This window comes from Equus przewalskii, chromosome 25 (assembly GCF_037783145.1).
Source record: "Equus przewalskii isolate Varuska chromosome 25, EquPr2, whole genome shotgun sequence".
Taxonomy (NCBI): domain Eukaryota; kingdom Metazoa; phylum Chordata; class Mammalia; order Perissodactyla; family Equidae; genus Equus; species Equus przewalskii.
The window spans coordinates 15,542,664-15,562,203 of NC_091855.1; the positions used below are offsets into that span (position 1 = coordinate 15,542,664).

The following is a 19,540-nucleotide window of genomic DNA, read 5'->3' on the forward strand; positions in this document are numbered from 1 at the left end:
AGGGCCGAGAGAGATGTGCTGCTATCTGGCTAGTGCTATTTTTTTTTGTAAATGGAGATGCTTAAAATGGCAAGATGTTATTGCTGGCTCCTGAACAGGGATTCCAAACTGTTGGCCAACAGATGTATTTGGTTTGGTCTGCTTACATGTTTAAAAATATTAAAAACATTTGAGACAACATTTAAAAATTGGGAGATTCAACATAAAAATCTGGATTTTTGTACTTGTCATAAAAAATTGGAAGCTTTGGTAATATTAGTTCTGTGTTCCCTCCCACAAGGCAACACGTGACTAGAGTGGAGTAGCAGCTGCCTCCTTTGAAGGGGAGCCTGTTCTCCAGTTTGCCACAATCTTCAGCACTCCCTATGGTGTTTCCAAACTGAATGCCATTCTTTGCACATTCAGCTTACTTCTCTAATTTATATCATTCTCCTACACGCTGTAGATATTTGAGTTTGTGGCCCCTGGCCTGCTTAGAGCCATTATAGGAATTATGGGAAGCTAAGCAGGCTGATTTTCCAAAGAAAGTCCTTGCAATTCTTCAACTATAAAACATCTTTGAGACCCTTTGGGTGTGCACATTTTTTAATAAACCCAGTGAAAAATAATAGAAGTGGAACATGTTTTTTTCCTTGGGAGGGGCTAGGGGTACTTGGGAGAAAAAAATAAACAGAACCTGGTATAAATACACTCCCCCACTTTTCTAAGAATAACATTAAGAGGAAGATGAAGCCTAGCAGCCTTCGCTAGCTGCTGCCCTCGTGTCGTTAGAAAAGCCAGTGGGTTGTGTGTGGGCTCACCCATAGGCAGAGTGGTTTTCTCTTAGCATTCCTAGAACCAGGCAGCCATTTTGTCCCATGGCTCCAGTGTGGCATCCAAGGGAAATATGAAATACACTCATTTCTCTCCTCTTTTAGACGCTGGCCAGAGCAAGTGTCGCCTGGAACGGGCTCAGGCCCTCGAGCAAGCCAAGAAGCCCCAGGAGGCGGTGTTTGTCCCGGAGTGCAGTGAGGATGGCTCCTTTACCCAGGTGAGGCCTGGGCCAAGTCTCTCCGGCCTGGTTCCTGGACTGAGGCCCAGGGGAGGGGCCTGAGAGCAGGGGGGGCCGCTCAGGGCCTTCGCTTTCTGGGGGACAGCTGAGGGCTCTTTGACACCCCTCTGTGCTACCTTCTGGTGCCTGCGTTCCCCTCCCGGGCCCTCCCTGCCACCCCTTGCCAGCTGGCAGTGGGTCCTGAAAAGGCGCATGGGAGTCTGAGCCAGGAAACTGGCATTGCTTGGTCCCCATCCTCCCTGCTGGCTGTCTCCATTTTTCTCTTCTGTCAAATGTGGGCTGATTATTTTTTCTTATCCCAGCCAGTTTCCATGGACAACCCTAGTATTCCCTTCACTGTTTATTGCTGCCCCTCTGTGCTTCCCTTCTCCTACCCCGAGTCCTCAAATGAAGCAGTGCTCCCTCGAATGCAAAGTAGACTGGTTCCTGGAGTGTGTGTGTGCGGGTGCGTGTGTGCCTGTCTGCATGAGTGTATGTGTGTGCACTCAGATTTTAAAATTTCCTTTCAGGCAGTCCCACCTCTCATCCTGCATGGTCTTCTTGTTAGTGCTTTGTGGAAAAGTAACGCTGGCTGTGTTGATGTTGGCGCAGACTTATTCTGAAACGCGGGCAGCACGGGACAACAGGGTGCCCTTGCGGGAAGCCTTTAGGCTGGAGGTGGGGACGTAGCCTAGGGGCAAGAGGTGGCTGGATGAAGGCCCATCTGGGTGAAAGTGGGGAAGGTCATTGGACAGGTGTGCGTCAGCCATGTGGTTGGGGTGGTCCCGGTGCCTGTGACTCCTCTGTGGGACAGAGCAGCATTTGGGGGAGTCCCCTTCCTTAGAGCTGCAAGAAGAGGCTTCAGAGGTTTATAAGCTTCCCTGAGATTCTGAATCCATGGGGCAAAGGCTGTAGGCTGGCCTTTGGGCCGGTGGGTTTCAGGTTTCACTGCTGGGCTGGGCCTAGGGGATTGCGACTTTCAGACTGCCTGCCTGTTGGGTGGAAATGTGGAAGGATGGTAGGGTAGGGATCGGGCATCATATTTTTAAAAGTTCCCAGCTGATTCAAATGTTCAGCCAGGCTTGAGAGCCACTGGGTTAAACTGACCTTGGCTGCCGACCCTGTGAGCGATGCTTTTGTTCCTTTTCTCATTTAAGCCTCACCGCAGGCCAGTGAGGTGGGTGAAAGCCCCATTCACGGGTGATACAATCACAGCGGGACGAGGAGTGGCAGAGCTGGGATTCAAACTCAGATCCCTCTAGCCCCAAAGCCCTCCGCAGTCCTCTGTATTCTGCTGTTCTCTGAACTGGCAGCTTTAAAGGAGGCTCTGCGGTATGGACTGGAACAAGGCAGTGTTGCACAGTGGTTAGCACACCCATCCTGGAGCCAGTCTGCCTGGGTGTGAATCCCAGCCCCACCACCTTAGGCAAGCCGCTGAACTTCCCTGGGTCACAATATCCTTTTGTGAAAAATGGAGAAGATTATCTCCATTATTATATTTAATAATAATAATTATATTATACATATTATTAGGTTACTGTTATTTTTCCTATTATTAATGAGTGTTACTATAGCTTACCTCATAAGGTTGTGATGAGGATTAAATGAGTTAACGCGTGTAAAACACTTGGAACACGTACACGCTGTATAAATATCTGTCATTATCATCATCATCATCATCCCCGTCTCTACGCTGGTTCTGCTACCAAGTCGGCCCTAGATGTTAGGGGTGATGTCACTTAAGGAAAAGAAGACCTTTTGTTGAACCTCCCTAAGTCTGAAAATTGATGAGCTCCCTCATCAGCTTTTTATCCCTTACTTATTCTAGTGAAAAGAATGCAGTTGATCTTTGTATATATATTTGAAACTGCACTGCCGAGAATTCATGTGTGGGAGAGAAAGTCAGACGTCTCTCAGCTATGTTTGGGGCTGAGAAGGGGCTGGAGGTAAGAGGGGGGAGGCAGAATGTTTTTGTCCCTTTCTCTAGGCTTGTGTAATCCTGAGCGTGTTGCTTATGAGAACAATTGACCCCTGCCCTCCTGGTTCTGAAGTGCTTGCTGCCTCATGACAGATCGCCGCTGGCCAGCTTTTGTTTGGTGAGGCCAGGCTGGGCCAGGTGGTTATGTGCCAGGGAGAGGAACTTCCAGATTAGTCCAGGCAGATTGCTAAATGAGGGTCCCTAAAGTTCAGCAGAGGTTGGGTAGACAGCGAGGAACCTCTCATTTGTTTGACACACTAAGCACTGCCATGTGTCTGCAGGCTCGAGGCTGGCTCACCCCCGTGGGCAGCGAGGCAGCCAGACAGCCGGCCCGTCACTGTTACAGTGATTGAAATGGATGTGCTTTTTCCCTTGATCAAAGACACTGCAATAACTTCACAAAATGAGGCTGCCTCTTTGAGTGTACTTCACTCGCCTTGACAGGCTGCCAAAGGGCTAGGAGACAAACCTCTCCCAACCTCCACTGTCACTTAGCTGGACTTTTTTAAAGACCAAAACCCAGAGACCAGCTACGATGCTTTGATATTCTTTAGAATATTGTTATTCACGCATCCTGGTGGTGTTAACATATTTTAGCCCTGTGAATTATTACACAGTAACAATCTCTTGACATTTATGGAGGGAGTGAGGGGACCTTACTGGGACTGGATTTGTCCGGCATGGGACACAGCTTGGGACCACATGACTGGGCTGGCTTTAACGGAGTTCATGTGGGATGCAGTGGTCTCTGTTCTCTTCTTTGTTTTCCCTTGTCCTCTCTTTCCTCCCTACTCCCCAACCCCAACTCACACAGCAGAGTGGTACACATTAGATCACATTAGATTTTTAAAAAGCTTGATACCTAGTCCACAGCCCAGACCATTAAATCAAATTCTAGGAGTGGGACCCAGACATTGTATTATTTCCAGCACCCCAGATGATGCCAATATTTGGTCCAAGCTGCAAATGACCCGCTGCTGTGAGGGCTTCATCACTCTTGTTCTTGATGCATCGTTGGAATGTGAGTTAAGCCCTACAGGGACCTGTTGAGTAAGGTCGGGAGTCACTGCTTTCTCCTTTGCTGTGGTCTTATCTGTTTTCTCTTCTGGGTTTTGGGAACGTAATTCCCAATATCGGTTCTACCAAGACCTCTGCCAAGCAGTTGTCCGGTGCCCAAGCTGGTTAACTGAAATCACAGCCGCAGGGGAACGGTGCTGCATCACCACCACCAGGAAATTTCGGCTGGAGTTTGTCAAGCTTATGCATCACTGAGTAATAGTGATGGTGACTCTTTATTGAGGGCTACCTGGTGCTAGGCGCTGAGTTTTACACCCAGTAATCTTCACTAGGACTTTTTGAGGTAGTTATTAATACATTTATTTATAACAGAAAACTGAGTTTCAGAGGGGTTGAATAACAGGTTCAAGGTCACTAAGCTGGAAAGGATCGGTACCCAGGCCTGCCTCATTTCAAGACTTGTGCACTTAACTTTTTCAACTGCTACAAAAGTGGCCTTGATGCATGTGTAATTCATTTTCATCACCATTGTTATTCCAGAAGTCCCCTCTCTGATGCTATTGACCAATCAAGTAAACATTTAAAAAAAATCCTTTTGATTACGTGAATTTTCAAATATACAAAAAAGTACAAATAGTGTGATGAACTCCATGTACCCATCACCCAGCTTCAGCTGTGATTAACATGCGGCTGATTCTGTTTCATCTCTTCCCCGTTTTCATCTCCCACCCCAAACTGGATTGTTTCAAAGCCAATGCCAGATACAGTATTTTTTCCTCTCAGACATTTTGGAGCTCTGCTGTGTTCTGGGCCACGAGCTCTGTTGTTATGGAGGATTCAAGAAATGTCATGACCTGTGCTTCAAGGAGCTGACATGCAGAAAAGATACGCAAACTTATGATAAAGTAGCTGGTACACAAGACCATACGTGTACAACTGGTTATATTTCAAATGCCTATTTAAAAGGCAGTAATTTGGAATCCTGAGTGCATTTTATTGTTGAGAAAATATATACAAATTTAAAATTTAAATGTAGAAAACACCTTGAACAAAACTAAAAGGCAAACAACGTATATTAGCCCTAATGACAAAGGGCTAATTTTATGTAAAGAACTCTTACAGGCCAGAAAGAAAAAGATCCTAGCAGAAAAAAGAGATATCAATAAGCAGGTCACACAATAATAACAAATAGCTAATAAGTGAATACGAATGATGTCACTTTCCTTAGTAATTAAAGAAATACAAATAAAAGGAATGGGGTGTCATTTTGCTTACCAAATTGGAAAAATTGGGAAAAAAATGGTAATGTTCAGTCTTGGGTGAAGGGAAAAGGTGACCTCCTCACATGGCAGTTAGGAAAGTAAATTGGCAGTGATTTTTTATGGGATAATTTTGCAATATGGGTCAGAAGGCCTTAATTGTGCCCACATTTTGAGCCTGAAATTCTACTTCTAGGAATTTATTCTAAGGAAATGATTAAAAATATGTGCAAATATTTAGCCACAAGGATTTCCATCTACGTTCTGCCTATAGTAGCAAAAAATTAGGAGACAACCTTAATATCCAATAATAGAGAATTGCTTAAACAAGTTATTACATAGCCACACTATGCAGCTAGTAAAATGATGTATTATAAAAGCTTATTTTACATATGCATGTATGTATGTATATTAGGGATGTAAATAATTAGAAAGAGAAATATTTTCATTGTTTTCTAAATAGTATCCACACTTTATAAAAAAATTCTGACAATACAGAAGTACACAAGGTGGAAAGGTAAAGTCAGTGAATTCAGCTCCGTGAAGTAGCAACAATTAAGTCTATAACTCTCTGGATATTTTTTCTTTGTGCACATTTATCATTATTTAGGACAAAAACGGTCTAATATCATTTATTGTTTTATAACATTGTCTTCAAATAATTATAATGTAACTTATTTCCAAGTTAATGACATGTAACTCCATGTCATTTTTTTAATGGCTGCAGTGTATTCCATTGTATGAATGTACCATGAATCCTGGAAATCTAGGGATTAAATCTCTGGAAGTTGAATATTGGGTCAAAAGGACGTGCACTTTATAGTGCTGGCCTGATTGTGTAGTGGTTAAGTTTGTGTGCTCAACTTCAGTGGCCCAGGGTTCGCCAGTTCGGATCCTGGGTGCAGACCTATACACCACTCATCAAGCCGTGCTGTGGCAGCATCCCACGTAGAAGAAATAGAAGGACTTACAACTAGGATATACAAGTATGTACTGGGACTTTGAGGAGAAAAAAAAGAGAAAGATTGGCAACAGATGTTAGCTCAGGGCCAATCTTCCTCACCAAAAAAAAAAAAAACAAAAGGGATATGCTTTTTTTTAAGGCATTTGATGCCTACTACCAAATTGTTATCTACTGTAATGGTATTGAGCAATGATGTGCTTGATTAGTGGTTATTAACAAATACATTTCCAGGCCATTTCAATTTTTTGTGTAGATGGATTATAGTTCTAATAATATTATAGAAAATAAAACACCATTCATAATGTTACTTCTATGTGAAAAAATGTGCTCTGTTTCCCATCTTTGAGCTCCACATTCCAGGAACTGTCTTTCTTCATACAGCTCTGTCTGGCACTAATGCTCTTCCCAGTTTTACTCATTCTAATCACTCTTCTCCCACTAATGCGCACATATACATCCTTTTTTATTTCCTGAGGTCATTTTTTTGCACAGAGGGGCCTGGGGAGCTGTAATTTCTTCTTGATGAGCCTTTGTTCTGATGTTGGAAGTGCAGAGAAAAAGTTCTGTGGCTTTTTGGCAAAGACACTGGGCTGCCCTTGTCAGCATTTCTATAGTTCTGACTTGTATTTCCCACACCTAGGGAACTGCATCTTATTTCCCAGGTGCCTGGGCTTGAGCTGTGAAGGGTCTTGAGGAACTGAGCTTCCTGAAGTCACCCTGCCGGCCTGAGCTGTGTGACTAGCTTGTCCTGGAAACACCTGGTTTACCGTCTGGACCTCCCCATTCCAGGTTCCCAGCAAGTCTGGAAGGTGTCGATGTTTTGCCTGCTGTGAGCTTGTTAGCTCTGCTGACTAAACATTGGCCGGCCAGAGTGCTGAGCATCCTCAGAGGCTGGAGAGGATTTGTCCTACCTTTGATGAGCCTAGAGTTCTAAAGAGTCCAGAGGCTATGTGTTTTTGGCTGAATGTGGACCTGTCTTACCCAGAGTAGCCCTGTGGGTCTCTCCCCAGATGGTGCAGAGGCCTCTTGAGGAAAAGTTCTAAGACCTGGCTGCATCCGTAAGCTGGAGCGTTCTGAGCTCCTCCAGCCATAAATGGCTCCTTTGGATGCCCCCAGACAAAGCCAGTTCTGTATGTGATCATGGATGATGCCCTGCGGAGGCTCCCTCTGCCTTCTTTGGCACGTGTAATGCTGACTTTTTTTTTTTTAAAGCAATCAGTGTTAAAAATTCAAGCCCATCCTTTATGTATAGATGGCATGATGGTAAATAGACCCACTGTTGGGCAACTTGTGCTTTTCTTTTTCTTTTTTGTAAGAACTTAGTAAACATATTATTATTGTCATAACTTGAACATCTCCTCTGTCCAGGGCAACTGACTCCTTGTTTTACTTGTGTTTTTCCTTGAATTGCTTTTGTTTCAAACAACCAGATATTGCCTATGATAATTTATATGAAAATGCACACTGTTTAGCACATAATTGCAGCTCTGCAAATGTTAGTTTCCTTCCTCTTTGGGTCTCAGTTTGCTAACCTGTAAAATGGGAGAGCTAGGTAAGCTAGTCCAGAGGCTGGCACACTGTGGCCTGTGGGCTGGCCACCTTGTTTTGTTCTTTAAAATAACAGCTTTATGGAGATGTAATTCACATTTCATAACATTTATCTTTTAAAGTGTACAATTTAGTAGTTTTTCATATTCACAGGGTTGTGCAACCAGCTCTACTACCTAATGCCAGGACATTTTCATCACCCAAGAACAAATCCTGTAGCCACTGGCAGTCATGTGGAAGTAAGTTTTTAATTTGTAAATGATGGCAAGGATAGGGCCTGATCCATCCACGTGCAGGAAGGACTTGTCTAGCAACTGACTCATCTAATCTCTCACACGTGGTGGGAGCCACCACTCTCCTCTTTTCAATGAGAGGACTGGCACGCCCTGGGTCTCCATCAGGTGCAGAGGGGTGCAAGAAGATGAGGGTGGAGGGAGCATGCTTTATGCTCCAACACTGTAGCTTTTGTGTTCTGTGGGGACTTGCCTACCCGAGTCACTGCTTGGTCCTACTCTTCAATGGCTGAATGGCCACTGAGCATCCTCTCACAGATTGGCTGGCATCACTTGCTTTGGAGCAAGTGTGCAGGGTCTGGGTGCTCCCAGCTGGGCATCTGAGCTCTGCACAGCCCTTGGTGAATCTGGCCCTACAGATCGGCTATTGTGGAATTGAAAGGAGCAAGCGCTGGGTGGTATCTGCAGCTGCTCTGCGAGAGGGTGTACTTGGGAGGGAGGAAAGATGGAGGCCTGCTGCCTATGGGAAAGGGGAGGCCCACTGATGGGGGCTTCAGTCATCCTCTCCGCTGTTCTTTTCTTTTTCAGATGATAACACCACCTACTTACATAGCAATTACTGTGTGCCAGGCTGTTTTATAAGTGCCTGACACATTTAACTCACACAATCCTCACTATGATCTATGAGGTAGACACTGTTGTATTGCCATTTTATAGATGAGGAAACAACCACAGAGAAGCTGAGTAACTTGCCCAGGGTCACACAGCTTGTAAGCGGTAGAATCAAGATGTAGACCTATCAGCCTGGCTCGAGAGTTCTTGGTCCTCACCACGTCTCTATACTGCCTCTCTAAAGGACATTGCCATCTTTTCAAGTTGCCAAACTCGAGCATATCCAGGAGGGTGACTCAGTGAATAAGGTTGGGAAACTGTGTCACAGAGGAATATTCAAGGGAGCCAGAGATGTTTGGTTTAGAGATGGGAAGAACTAAAGGATGCGGGGAAGAGATGCCCAAAGGGATACTGGAGAGCCATCTTCAAACCTTTGTTTGTGAATGACAATAGCTTTTTACTGGATAGTCCCAAAAAGCTGACCGACCCAGGATCCCTGAGTAAAATATCTAATGACTCAGACTCTGAGTCAAAATAGGGAAGAACTTTTTACGAGTAGAGCAATCCACAGATGGAATGTCTGACTCAGAGAGAGCTTCACTTTCCACCCCGAGAAGTAGGCAGGTGGGGACTGAATGGGGGTCAGCAGGGGTGCCTGGGCTGGGGGTGGGGAGGGCACGCCACTGCACTGGGAGGGAGGTTAAATTGATGACCTCTAGGAGTAACCGTCACACTTTTTAGGATCTTATGAGACAGTAGCTAATGTTCAGTCGGGTGGGTAGGCACACAGTAGGCCCATAGCAAATACTTATTTAGGAGCCTTTCAGGCAGAGCCATTAAGACACATACATTTAGGGCTATTGCCACTTCACTGTGGGTGCATAGAACATGCGAGGAGGTGACCCTGCAGGTCAGTCAACTGAACTCTTCTGCAGAATTAAAGAGATCAGATTTCTTTTCCATGTCAAAGGAGGGAAAGGTAATAGGAAAACAGGAGAGGGTATGAAGGCAGAAAAGTAGTGAAGTCAGATATGGGAAGCAAGAAAGAGCTCCCACTCCTACAGGCCACCTGGTGCCCCCACTGGCCAGATTCACAGCTCTGATCTGAGCGAAGCTCCTACACATGAGGGACTTTCCTATTGGGCACTTTCTTTTTTATTCTGGTGAGGAAGATTGGCCCTGAGCTGACATCTGTGCCAGTCTTCCTCTATTTTGTATGTGTCTCACGACCACAGCATGGCTCGATGAGCAGTGTGTAGGTCTGCACCTGGGATCCAAACTCGAGAACCCCTGGCCGTTGAACGGGAGTGGGTGAACTCAACCACCATGCCACCGTGTGGCCCCTATGGGGCGCTTTGTAAAACGTAAAAACATGTTTGCTATTTTGGCCCCCAAAATGGAAATAAAAGTGGATGAACAAGAGGAGCCGTATTTGCTGTTTACAGAACGACTCTAGGCGCCAGAAGGAGGGGCGGAAATCAAGAAAATCAAGTGCTTTGGGTCTCTGAAGCCCTAACACATGGGGTTTTAAAATATCTTTATGTGTGTTGGGGGGGATGGTGTTCACACTTTTTGGAAGATACAAAAAACTTGCTCTTCATCGTGTACTTGGAAGAGTGGTCTTAACATTGACAGTTAGGTGCTGGTTTATAAGTGTTCACCTTACTCCTAAGCAGGGGAAGTGCAGTTTAGAACAGGGTTGCAGAATCACAGAACTTTTGGGTCAGAGGGGCCCTCGAAGGTATCTGGCTCATCCTCCCCTCCTTTCCCTGCCCACCCCAATCCAGAGCTCAGGTTCCACTTCTCAAGCAGGCATCTACCTTCTGCTTGATTGCCACCAAAGACAGAAAGCTTACTACTGCCAGTGACAACATATGCACTGCATTTTGGGACAGTTTAGTCGGAAAGCCCTCTCCATTAACTTGAGAGCTGTCATTTCCAGCAGATGACCCCCATTCTAGCTGTGGAACTTACAGAATCCACAAAATTCCCACTTTCCATGGAAAGACTTGAAAACAGACACCATTACGTCCTTGTGAAATCCTCTCTTTGAGCCAACAAATATTTCTTTTTGCCCTGGCAGAAATCCCTAGTTCTCTCACTCACTTCCATATCACAGGGATTTATGTCTCTCTTTCCTCCTGGCCTCTCCCTTCTGAATTCAGTTTGCCAAAGTCCCTCTTCTAGAAGGTCCTTCCCCAGACTGGACACGGTGCTTCAGATGTGGCCACGGGCCGCCGGGGGAAGGAGGGGACTGCCTCTTGTTCTAAACACACCACTTCTAACTAATATCACGTTGGCAGCCACGTTACCCCATCAACTCCTAAAAGACATCTTCAACAAAGATTCCCATATTTAGGAGCATTTGGAATTGAAGGGTTATCTTCCTGCCCTGCATCCCCTCCATTAAATTCTGGAGGATGAGGTAAACACTCTAAAAGGAAAATCTCTCATTCCCCAACAAGCAGCCCTCCCTAGAGCTGGCACAGAGTGGGAGACGGCGTCTACAGCCAACAAGGACAGCGGCGCTTCTAAACTACAGCCTACACCCGCCCTGTAAAAGGGCAGGGGAAGAGGACAAAATCAGCTTGCGCTGGGCACACACTCTACATCTGACCCTGTTTTAGATGCTTTACATATCTTGTCTCGTTTTGTCTTCTCGATAACCTTCAAGGTGGGCGCCGTTAGCCTTATTTCACACATAGACTCAGAGAGGTTATGTGACTTTGCCAAAGTCACACAGCTTGCAGCAGAGATTGGTATTTAAACCCAGGTCATTTTGACTCCAAAGCCCTGTTTTTTCTTTTGCATCTTGTTGCTTCTCAGCCAGACCTGACTAAAGATGAGGGGGACATTTGTGGGATAACCTTTTCCAAACTGAGGAGAAAACAGCTCATGCTAGCCAGACCAAAGGGATTACACCATCCCTTCCTCCTCCCCCCTACTTCTCACTGCAATCAAACTCTCTTCCATGTGTGAAATCCTCCAGAAGATGGAACGCTGCAATCACTAGATCCATGAATTAAAAGACCACATGTCATCAAAACAACTAGACTATAAAAACTTTGGAAAGAAATATGGTCACAAGGCCCCTTGTTCCCAAATTCTCACCTAGAAAAGTACTTGTTTCTTGAGTATTTCATGATAAATGCCAGGAAGGGTGGCTGGGGAAGAACCGTGGTTCTTGAAGCGTGGTCTGCAGACCAGCAGCAACAGCATCGCCTGGGGACCTGTTAGAAATGCAGATTCTCCAGCTGACCCCTGACCTGATGAATCCAGAAACTCAGTGGGTGGGGCCCTGCTATCTGTTTCCACGCGCCCTCCAGGTGACGCTAATGCACACCCACCTAGCAACGTTCTCCTGCAGCTTCTGACGGACAGAGATGTTCTAGGGGAACGAGCGGCAACCTTAGATGGCCTGGAGGCTCAGTCTCCCAGCCAGGGTCCCGTGGAAAAACACAGCTTCTCTGAGGTCCTATAGGGAATGCAGACAAAAGGAAAATGGGACAGCCAAAAACACTGCCCCGAAACAAAAGTATCAGTGGGGCCAACAGCAACATGCTCAATTTACACTGTGCGTTAGCTTAATCCGAAGAACCTGTGAACTGATTTGGGGCAACTGGCAGATTAAAAAGAAGAAAGAGTCTCATACTCCCACTGCCAAAAGAGAGACAAATTTCCACTTGCCTTCCGCTTGTAGTTTCACTTTTTCCCACTAGGAAATGTTCATGTGCATGATAGTAGTCATTTCATTACCAGTCTGGTGGTTGCTACTAAGAATGCTGAATCAAGCCTCTCCCTTTGCATGTGGTTCACATTTTATCTTTTACAAAAGAGGCACAAAGAAATAGAGGGGGGCGTGAAGGCGCGGGGTGAGAAGGGGCTGTACCTTGGAGGGGGTCCCAGTTGTCAGTGAAGGTCTGAGGCAGTTCAAGACGGATTTCTGAACAGAGAGAGAGCTTGAGAAAGTGTTACAAAAAAGGAGTTGGCTGGAGGGAAATTATTCCAAGAATAGTGAACCAAATGAGAGTCTGGTACCTGGGCCGTAAGAAAGTAGGACTAGAAAAGCAAAGAAATATAGCAAGGGCCTGAATGTCATTGTACTGCCTTTTTTTTTTTTTTTTTTGGTGAGGAAGATTGGCCCTGAGCTAACATCCATTGCCAATCTTCCTCTTTTTGCTTGAGGAAGATTGTCACTGAGCTAACATCTGTGCCAGTCTTTCTCTATTTTATGCAGGATGCTGCCACAGCATGGCTTGATGAGGGGTGTGTAGGTCCACCCCAGGATCTGAACCTGCAAACCCAGGCTCCTGAAGCAGAACACGCGAACTTAACCACTACACCACTGGGCTGGCTCCATGTACTGCCTTTTTTTAAAAGCATGTTTCAGAGAACACTAGTACTGTGAAAGGCTCCCCACACAAAATTAAGGGAGGGTCCCACAGTTAAATAAGTTTAGGAATTGCTGCAAATGATATTTATAATACCATTTGCAGCAATTCCTATTTGCATGATGTTCCTATGCATCCTTACATCCTATTCCAATTGCATGCTAAATGATCTTAGTGCTAAATCATGAATTGACTTAAGGCTCTGAGAAGTTCTGCAGTCCAGAAATTCTTTCATTTTATTTAACTCAACATTTCCAAAGTTATTTGGCTAGAGAACCCTCCATCCCCAGTAAGTCCTAGCCACGCCCCATAGGACAGCAGCTGTGTTCTTCACTGTATCCAAGAGGCAGAAGTGCAGGTAGGAACCGCAGCTTCATGTTTGGGGAGAAAAGAGGAGAGAGCAGGTGTACGCAGGGGAGACTGGTGTCCTAGGGGAGCAGGGGCCCTTGGTAGGAAGGAGAGCAAAAGTCCAACAGGGAAGCTACTCTAGGTGAGGTCTGACCCCTGTCAGAAGAGCCCCCCAAGAACGGCCAGGAGAACAGGCTGGCTGGAGGTGCGGCCAAGGCCCCCATGCTGTCACCCGCACCATTCCGGAAACGGCCTCTCGCTCACACTGGAGCAAAAGACGCTCTTCCAGCTGCCTGCTTCATTAAGAGTATTTATCCCATCTCCTCCTCCCCTGGAGGAGTTCCCTCTGCTGGAGAATCACAGGCACAAAGAGACCCAGTCAGTTCCCTCGGACACAGCGCTGCGAACCGTGCCATTTCCCTGTCTCCCTTCCAGCTCTGGGGACTTTATCTTCCAGGCTAGGTACTGGTGATCATGCTGCCCGTCTGTCTCCTCGTTTGTAAAATGTCTGGGTTAGGCTGGTGATCTCTAAGTTTTTTTCCAGCTCTGTCAATTCTGAAATTTTGTGAGTGCTTGGAGATCAGGCTTCAAATTCCTGTGCTGTTAGGACCTGGCTGTGGGTTTGAACGAATGGCCTCTGCTCCCGGTGCCTCCTATAAAGGATGTGCACAGAGGGCGGTTTGGAGGCCTGGAGGAGATAGTGCAGAGGCCATGGGTGGCAGCTGACGAGCTGTTGTGAAGGTAGAAGGTGTGTGTTCTGTCTTGGACCTGGTACCCAGGGACAATAGTTGTCTGCATGCACAGTCCATTTGTCTCCTTGGTTTTTCTCCATGCTTTCCTCCCATTCGGTCTCCGACTTGCTTTATCCTGTGAGCTGGTATTTGCTCTGCTATTCTTGACTCCTCATTCAACTCCATTTTTTGGGAGTGTTACCCTCCCACATTCTTCCAGATGTCCAGGAGTTGGGCTAGTGTTGAAGATTAAAATAGATTAAGGCTTAAAATAATTTCAAATTTGTCTTAATTTGGACAGAGGTTGACCTGAGACATACCACTGGGCTGTTTATGCAAAGGGCTTCTTGCCAAAAATACTTAAGCACATGAGTCAGAGATGAAACCTACTTACCTAAGAACACACTATTTTAAAGTACCTTTAGGATACCAGTTAGGTTCAACAGTGGCGTTTAGCAGAGAGTAACCTCGCTTAGGTTGATGTACAAACACTTTTTGTCTCTTAAGGAAGACCCATCAGTTGTCATTTCAGCCCTCCTAGGATGTTCCAGACTGAGATAGGAGCAAATTCCTGTGGTTTGTGTCTGTACCTTTAGGGCCAGAACAACCTTGAGATTTGAGAACAATACAGCAAGATACTAGAAATGGCCAATTACCTTGTCAATTCCTCTTGGCTCCTTCTTTTCACATAGATTAAGTCTGCGAGTTGATTAATTTGAGGCTGCGGGGTGGTGGTGGAGGTAGAACTAAGGGGATTACTTGTTAACTTAAAAGAATAAATAAGTCTGCAAGAGAGGAGGCTAAACTAGGTAGAATTTGCATACTGATCATGTATATATAAACCGTCAATTCTATAGAGTTTATATCCTGGTTGCTTTTCTGCAGGAAGCCGTCCTTCTCTCTTCTGAGAGTAATAGACCTGTTTCTATATGAAAACAAACCTCCCCTTCCTCTGCTCAAACTTTTTGCTGAGTTCAGACTGCCCCTCCCCTGGGACTGGTCAGATTAGGATGTTCTTTGGTTCCTATCAGAGAATCTGGCTGTACCCTTTTTGAATGCACAAATAGTTTGCTAAAAAATAACACAATGATAATAAAAATAAATAGCTAAGCTTAACTGGGCACTTACTGTGTGTGCTAAGTGCTTTATTTACATTATCTAATTTAATCCAACAGCCAAGTGAGGTAGGTGTTATTATCATCCCTTTTTAAAGAGTCGTGGACAGGCTGAAGGTGAGTTGGGTTAAGAACCTTTCCAAGGCTGCAGGGGGTTGAAAGTTCACGGGTAACGTGAGTGGTGGAGATGGTTAGTTGAAGGCAGGCTGCAGTCTGACTCCACGGCTACTGCTTTCTGTCTCCATGTAACAACTTCTTTTTCTTCAAGATGGCATCTTGAAAACTCCCCGAGACAACTTATAAACAACCTCTCGATTGCGAATCGTGGGCTGCTTCGCTGAGGGCTCCTCCAGCCCAGGGCAGTGACCTTGCTGGGCGCCTCCTGCAGTTCCTGCGTCTGAGAGTCTGCTTGGGTGCTCAGGGTCCTCTTTTGCTCACCGCTGCCCCCTCCCCTGCAGCACTCCTGGGGCAGGTGAGCCCGTTACCAGGTACCCCAGGCCTCAGAGGGCCGTGGTAACAATTCCGCATTCAAGTCTAGTTTTCTGGGACTTGGAAGCAGCTCCCAACCTGAGGATTTTGGAACCTGGAGTCTGTTCCTTGGACCCCGGTGTGGGAGGATGCTGAGGGCCCTGGGGAGAGAGGGGCTGTGTCTGGGCCTGCGGGCCCGGCTGGGGGCTGGGAGGCAGTGTCCAGTGCCTGCAGGGATACAGTGGGCACACTCAGGGAGCATGTGGCCCTGGGACCTGCTGAGCCTGGAGGTCAGATTATACCCCCTGAAACAAAGCTTTGGGCTTAGCCTCTTGCTCATGCTTGTAGTTCTGTCCCTAGTCGCTGTGGCTGGGACTCTGCCAGCCTGGGAGGAAGGGACTTTCCATGCAGCCGTTCTTGTGGCCTGCTTGACTGTGGCACTCGGCTGCAGCAGGCAGCACTGGGCCAGAGGCCCAGCCTCGGGTGCTGGACTTGCGGGGTATGGTCCTCATGGAGAGGGAGGCTGGCCTTGGCCATGGGAGCCAAGGGGCCTGGGAGTGAGTCAGCGTGGCCACCCAGCCCAGGGACAGGTTTCCCCAGAGGTAATTATTGGCCAAGGAGGAGAAAGCAGCCAGCCAGGCCCCATTAAAATGCTGCCACTGGTGAGGAGTGATCTCTAGGAACTATCCCTCGCAGGGCTGACAGAATCTGCAGGGGTGAATGTGGACTTTCCAGCAGCACTTCCCACCCGAGCCTCCGGGGCTCCTGGGGGGGGCTCCACCTACGAGGAGGCCGGCTTGCCAGGTGTTTCTGACACAGCTGCGAGTAATCATTGCCATCGTTGCCACAGCCACCCTGGATGCGCCGTCACCCCGTGTTGGGCACTGGACTCACACTGTCTGTTTTCCTCGCCAGAACCTTCCAGCTTTGGCGTTGTTATCCCCATTTTGTACGTGGGGCTCAAAGAGCTAAGTAACATGCCTAGTTTATAACTGGCTAGACCAGGATGCAAACTCAGGTCTGCCTGGCTTTCTTTCCATTCCACCATTAGGCCTCCTCAGAAGGTAGCATTGACCCAACCCAAGGTATTGATCTTGGGGGAGGATCTGGGGCGGCAACCATGGCCATGGGGTTTATGGATTGTCTCCGTGAGATGAAGTGAGAGTGGGATATGGTACTGGAGTAGAGGCACTGAATATAGTTTCCTTGCGTGGGCAGTAGAGGTAAATTCCTCATTTTTATACACAGTTGTCCTACTGGTAGGAGCAAGATGCCCTCCATCTTGTCCTGATCTCTGTGGGTAAGTCCCTATGAAATAGCTAGTCTTGAGGAAAACTGCTGTGTTTGGTATCCACACAAGAGCAGAAGCCTTTCTGTAGCTTTTCAGCCTTACTGATATCTTCTGGATTTCACCCAGGCTTCAGATCTCTCTTTTACCTCTGTACCCCTTGTATACCTCAGCACTCAATTTGTATGCTATTGCTGTCTATCCTCCATCCCAAATGTCCTCGATCCCAAGAGGCACATTTTTTCACACTTTAATATCTGTGCAGTTGGCACATATCTTGTAATTGTGGTCTACATTTAATGTCGTGGGGCTGTTTAATGTTACATTTTTAGAATTGATAGAGACTAAGAACAGAGGAAATATGATAATTCATGCATTTATGCGACTCATCAAACACCTACAATAAGTGTCAGGCATCATGCTAGATGCTTGGAATACAGAATTAGCAAGTATGCAGTCCCTTGTCTTAAGGCGGTCACAGCCTAGAGGGGGAAATAGACTAGACAGATCAACAGTTGTAGCTCGTTGTGATAAGGGCTCTGAATTTGGGGAACCAGGGTGTGTAGAGGGTCAGAGGAAAGAGGGAGAGGAGGAGGGGAGCGTAGGACCGCTTTGCGGAGAAGGTGTGTCATAAAGGGGGTGGGAATACAAAGGGATTAGGAGAGGCTTGAGGATAGGTTGAAGAATGGTATTCTGGACAGACTGGATAGTTGGAGCAAACAAAGGTTCAGAATCATGAGATCCTAGGATGTGTTTGTGAGCTTCAATAGGTTCATTGTGGCTGGGATGGAGGGCGTGTGTGGAGACACGGGTGTGAAATGAAGCTGGGGGGATAGGCGGGGAAGATCATGGACGACTTTGAGCGCCATGCACATTTGCTCATTTGGCCCTTCATGATCATGAGCTTAATCTCCATCCTGAGTCTGGCAAATTGTCAAGGGGTTTTAAGCAGAGGAGTCATGCCTCAATTTGTGTTTAGGAACTCCATGTAGCAAATGGATGGGAAGAGATGGTGGAATGGGGTGGATAAAGTGACAGCTATTGAAAGAGAAAGAAGAGTCACCCCAAATGAAGCAAAAAGCCTCATTTTCATTTGCTGTTCCCAGACAGGGTGGACCTGATCTTGGAGGCTTGAGGAAAGTCATGCAGTGGTGCAGCGGGGCTTTTAGAACTGTAACCTGCAGGCATAAGTGTCTTTGTCCATACCTTAACCCCATCACATGTGTCCTTGTCTCAGGAGAGCCACCTGATCAATAGGCAGGCTGACCATATGAACGGATGCTGGGAAAAGCTAGAAAAAGAAGAAAAGCTTACCACTTGTCTCTGCTTGTTAAAGAAGTGTCATATCAATCTACAATAGTGACATTCCAGCTTGTCCTTGCCAAATTAGTTCACCAATCAGAATTTCTTACAGTTGGATGGGAGTGTATGCCAACGCTTGGGCAAAAATTGTGAGGGTTTTGGTGAGAACCATCACAGGGCAAATACAACAGATGTATCTGAGTGTGAGATAAGATAATCAGCCTTAAAAGTCATAAGAAAGAAGTAGATGAATTGCTGTGGTTGTGCATGGGAGTCACACAGAAAACATATAATCAGTGCTGTTGACTGACTGGCCCACCTGCAAGAGACCCTCTGGGGCCAGAGGCTGGGATGAGAGGTGGAAGGAGCTCCTCCACCATTCTGGGGATGCTTTGAAAGGGGTGGGACATGACTGTTGATATTGTGACCCTAGACTTATGGTTCTCTTCCCCTTCCCACTTCCCTGAACAGGTGCAGTGTCACACTTACACGGGGTACTGCTGGTGTGTCACCCCAGATGGGAAGCCCATCAGTGGCTCTTCCGTGCAGAATAAAACTCCTGTATGTTCAGGTACCGTAGGGAGGGGTGGGAAGAAAGAAGAGGGCTGGAGAGGGAGCCCTTGCTTGGTCTCCTGCATCTTGTTGGGGAATCTTTGAAAGACTGATGGCGGTTATGAGTCTTTTTCCAGGTCAGGGAGCCTTCCACTCAAACACGCTCACTCTGTAGTCAGCTGTCAGGGTCAGAACATGCTTGTGTATATATTTATTTCTTTGAATTTAGGTTTCTCGTTCAATGCTCTTTTCCAAAGCATCAGCTGTAACCCCTAGCATGGTGTGTAAGTTTTTAGCTGTGTGCTCTGGTTGCTAGTGGCCCTGGGAGCACTTAGTTGGGATGGATTTCAAGACGGCGTGGGAGTTCAACATCAAAGGCTGTGATGATCAATTAGTGATGTCTGTCGTGGGCACAAGAGAGGAGAGTGGTGTCCTATGTGCAACATATTTGCCACCCTTGAACAACGTGATGTAGAGTAACGGAAAACTTTCGTAACAGTGGACCTCAGATCTGGCTGTCCTCAGCAGTGCCTGGGGAATTAACGAGAACCCAGGTGTCAAGACTCCACCCTGTGCATTCTGATCCAGTAGGTGTGGAGTGACACCTGGAGTCCACATGTTTATGAAGCTTCTCAGGTGGTTCTGATGGTTAAACAAGTTAGGGAACCACTGCTTCAAAGTGACCCATGGGGCTAGTCCATGGC

At 46.6% G+C, this 19,540-nt stretch overlaps 1 protein-coding gene across 6 annotated transcripts in view; it reads left to right on the forward strand.

Annotated features, from left to right (window-relative positions):
* Nucleotides 1–19,540, forward strand: part of SMOC1 (SPARC related modular calcium binding 1) — a 144,334-nt gene that overhangs the window by 71,009 nt on the left and 53,785 nt on the right. For all 6 annotated transcript variants that reach the window (XM_070593476.1, XM_070593475.1, XM_070593472.1 and 3 more), the window contains exons 3-4: nt 918–1,030; nt 18,756–18,855. In XM_070593476.1, coding sequence (XP_070449577.1) covers nt 918–1,030; nt 18,756–18,855 — 213 coding nt within the window. The remainder of the gene's footprint in view (nt 1–917; nt 1,031–18,755; nt 18,856–19,540) is intronic.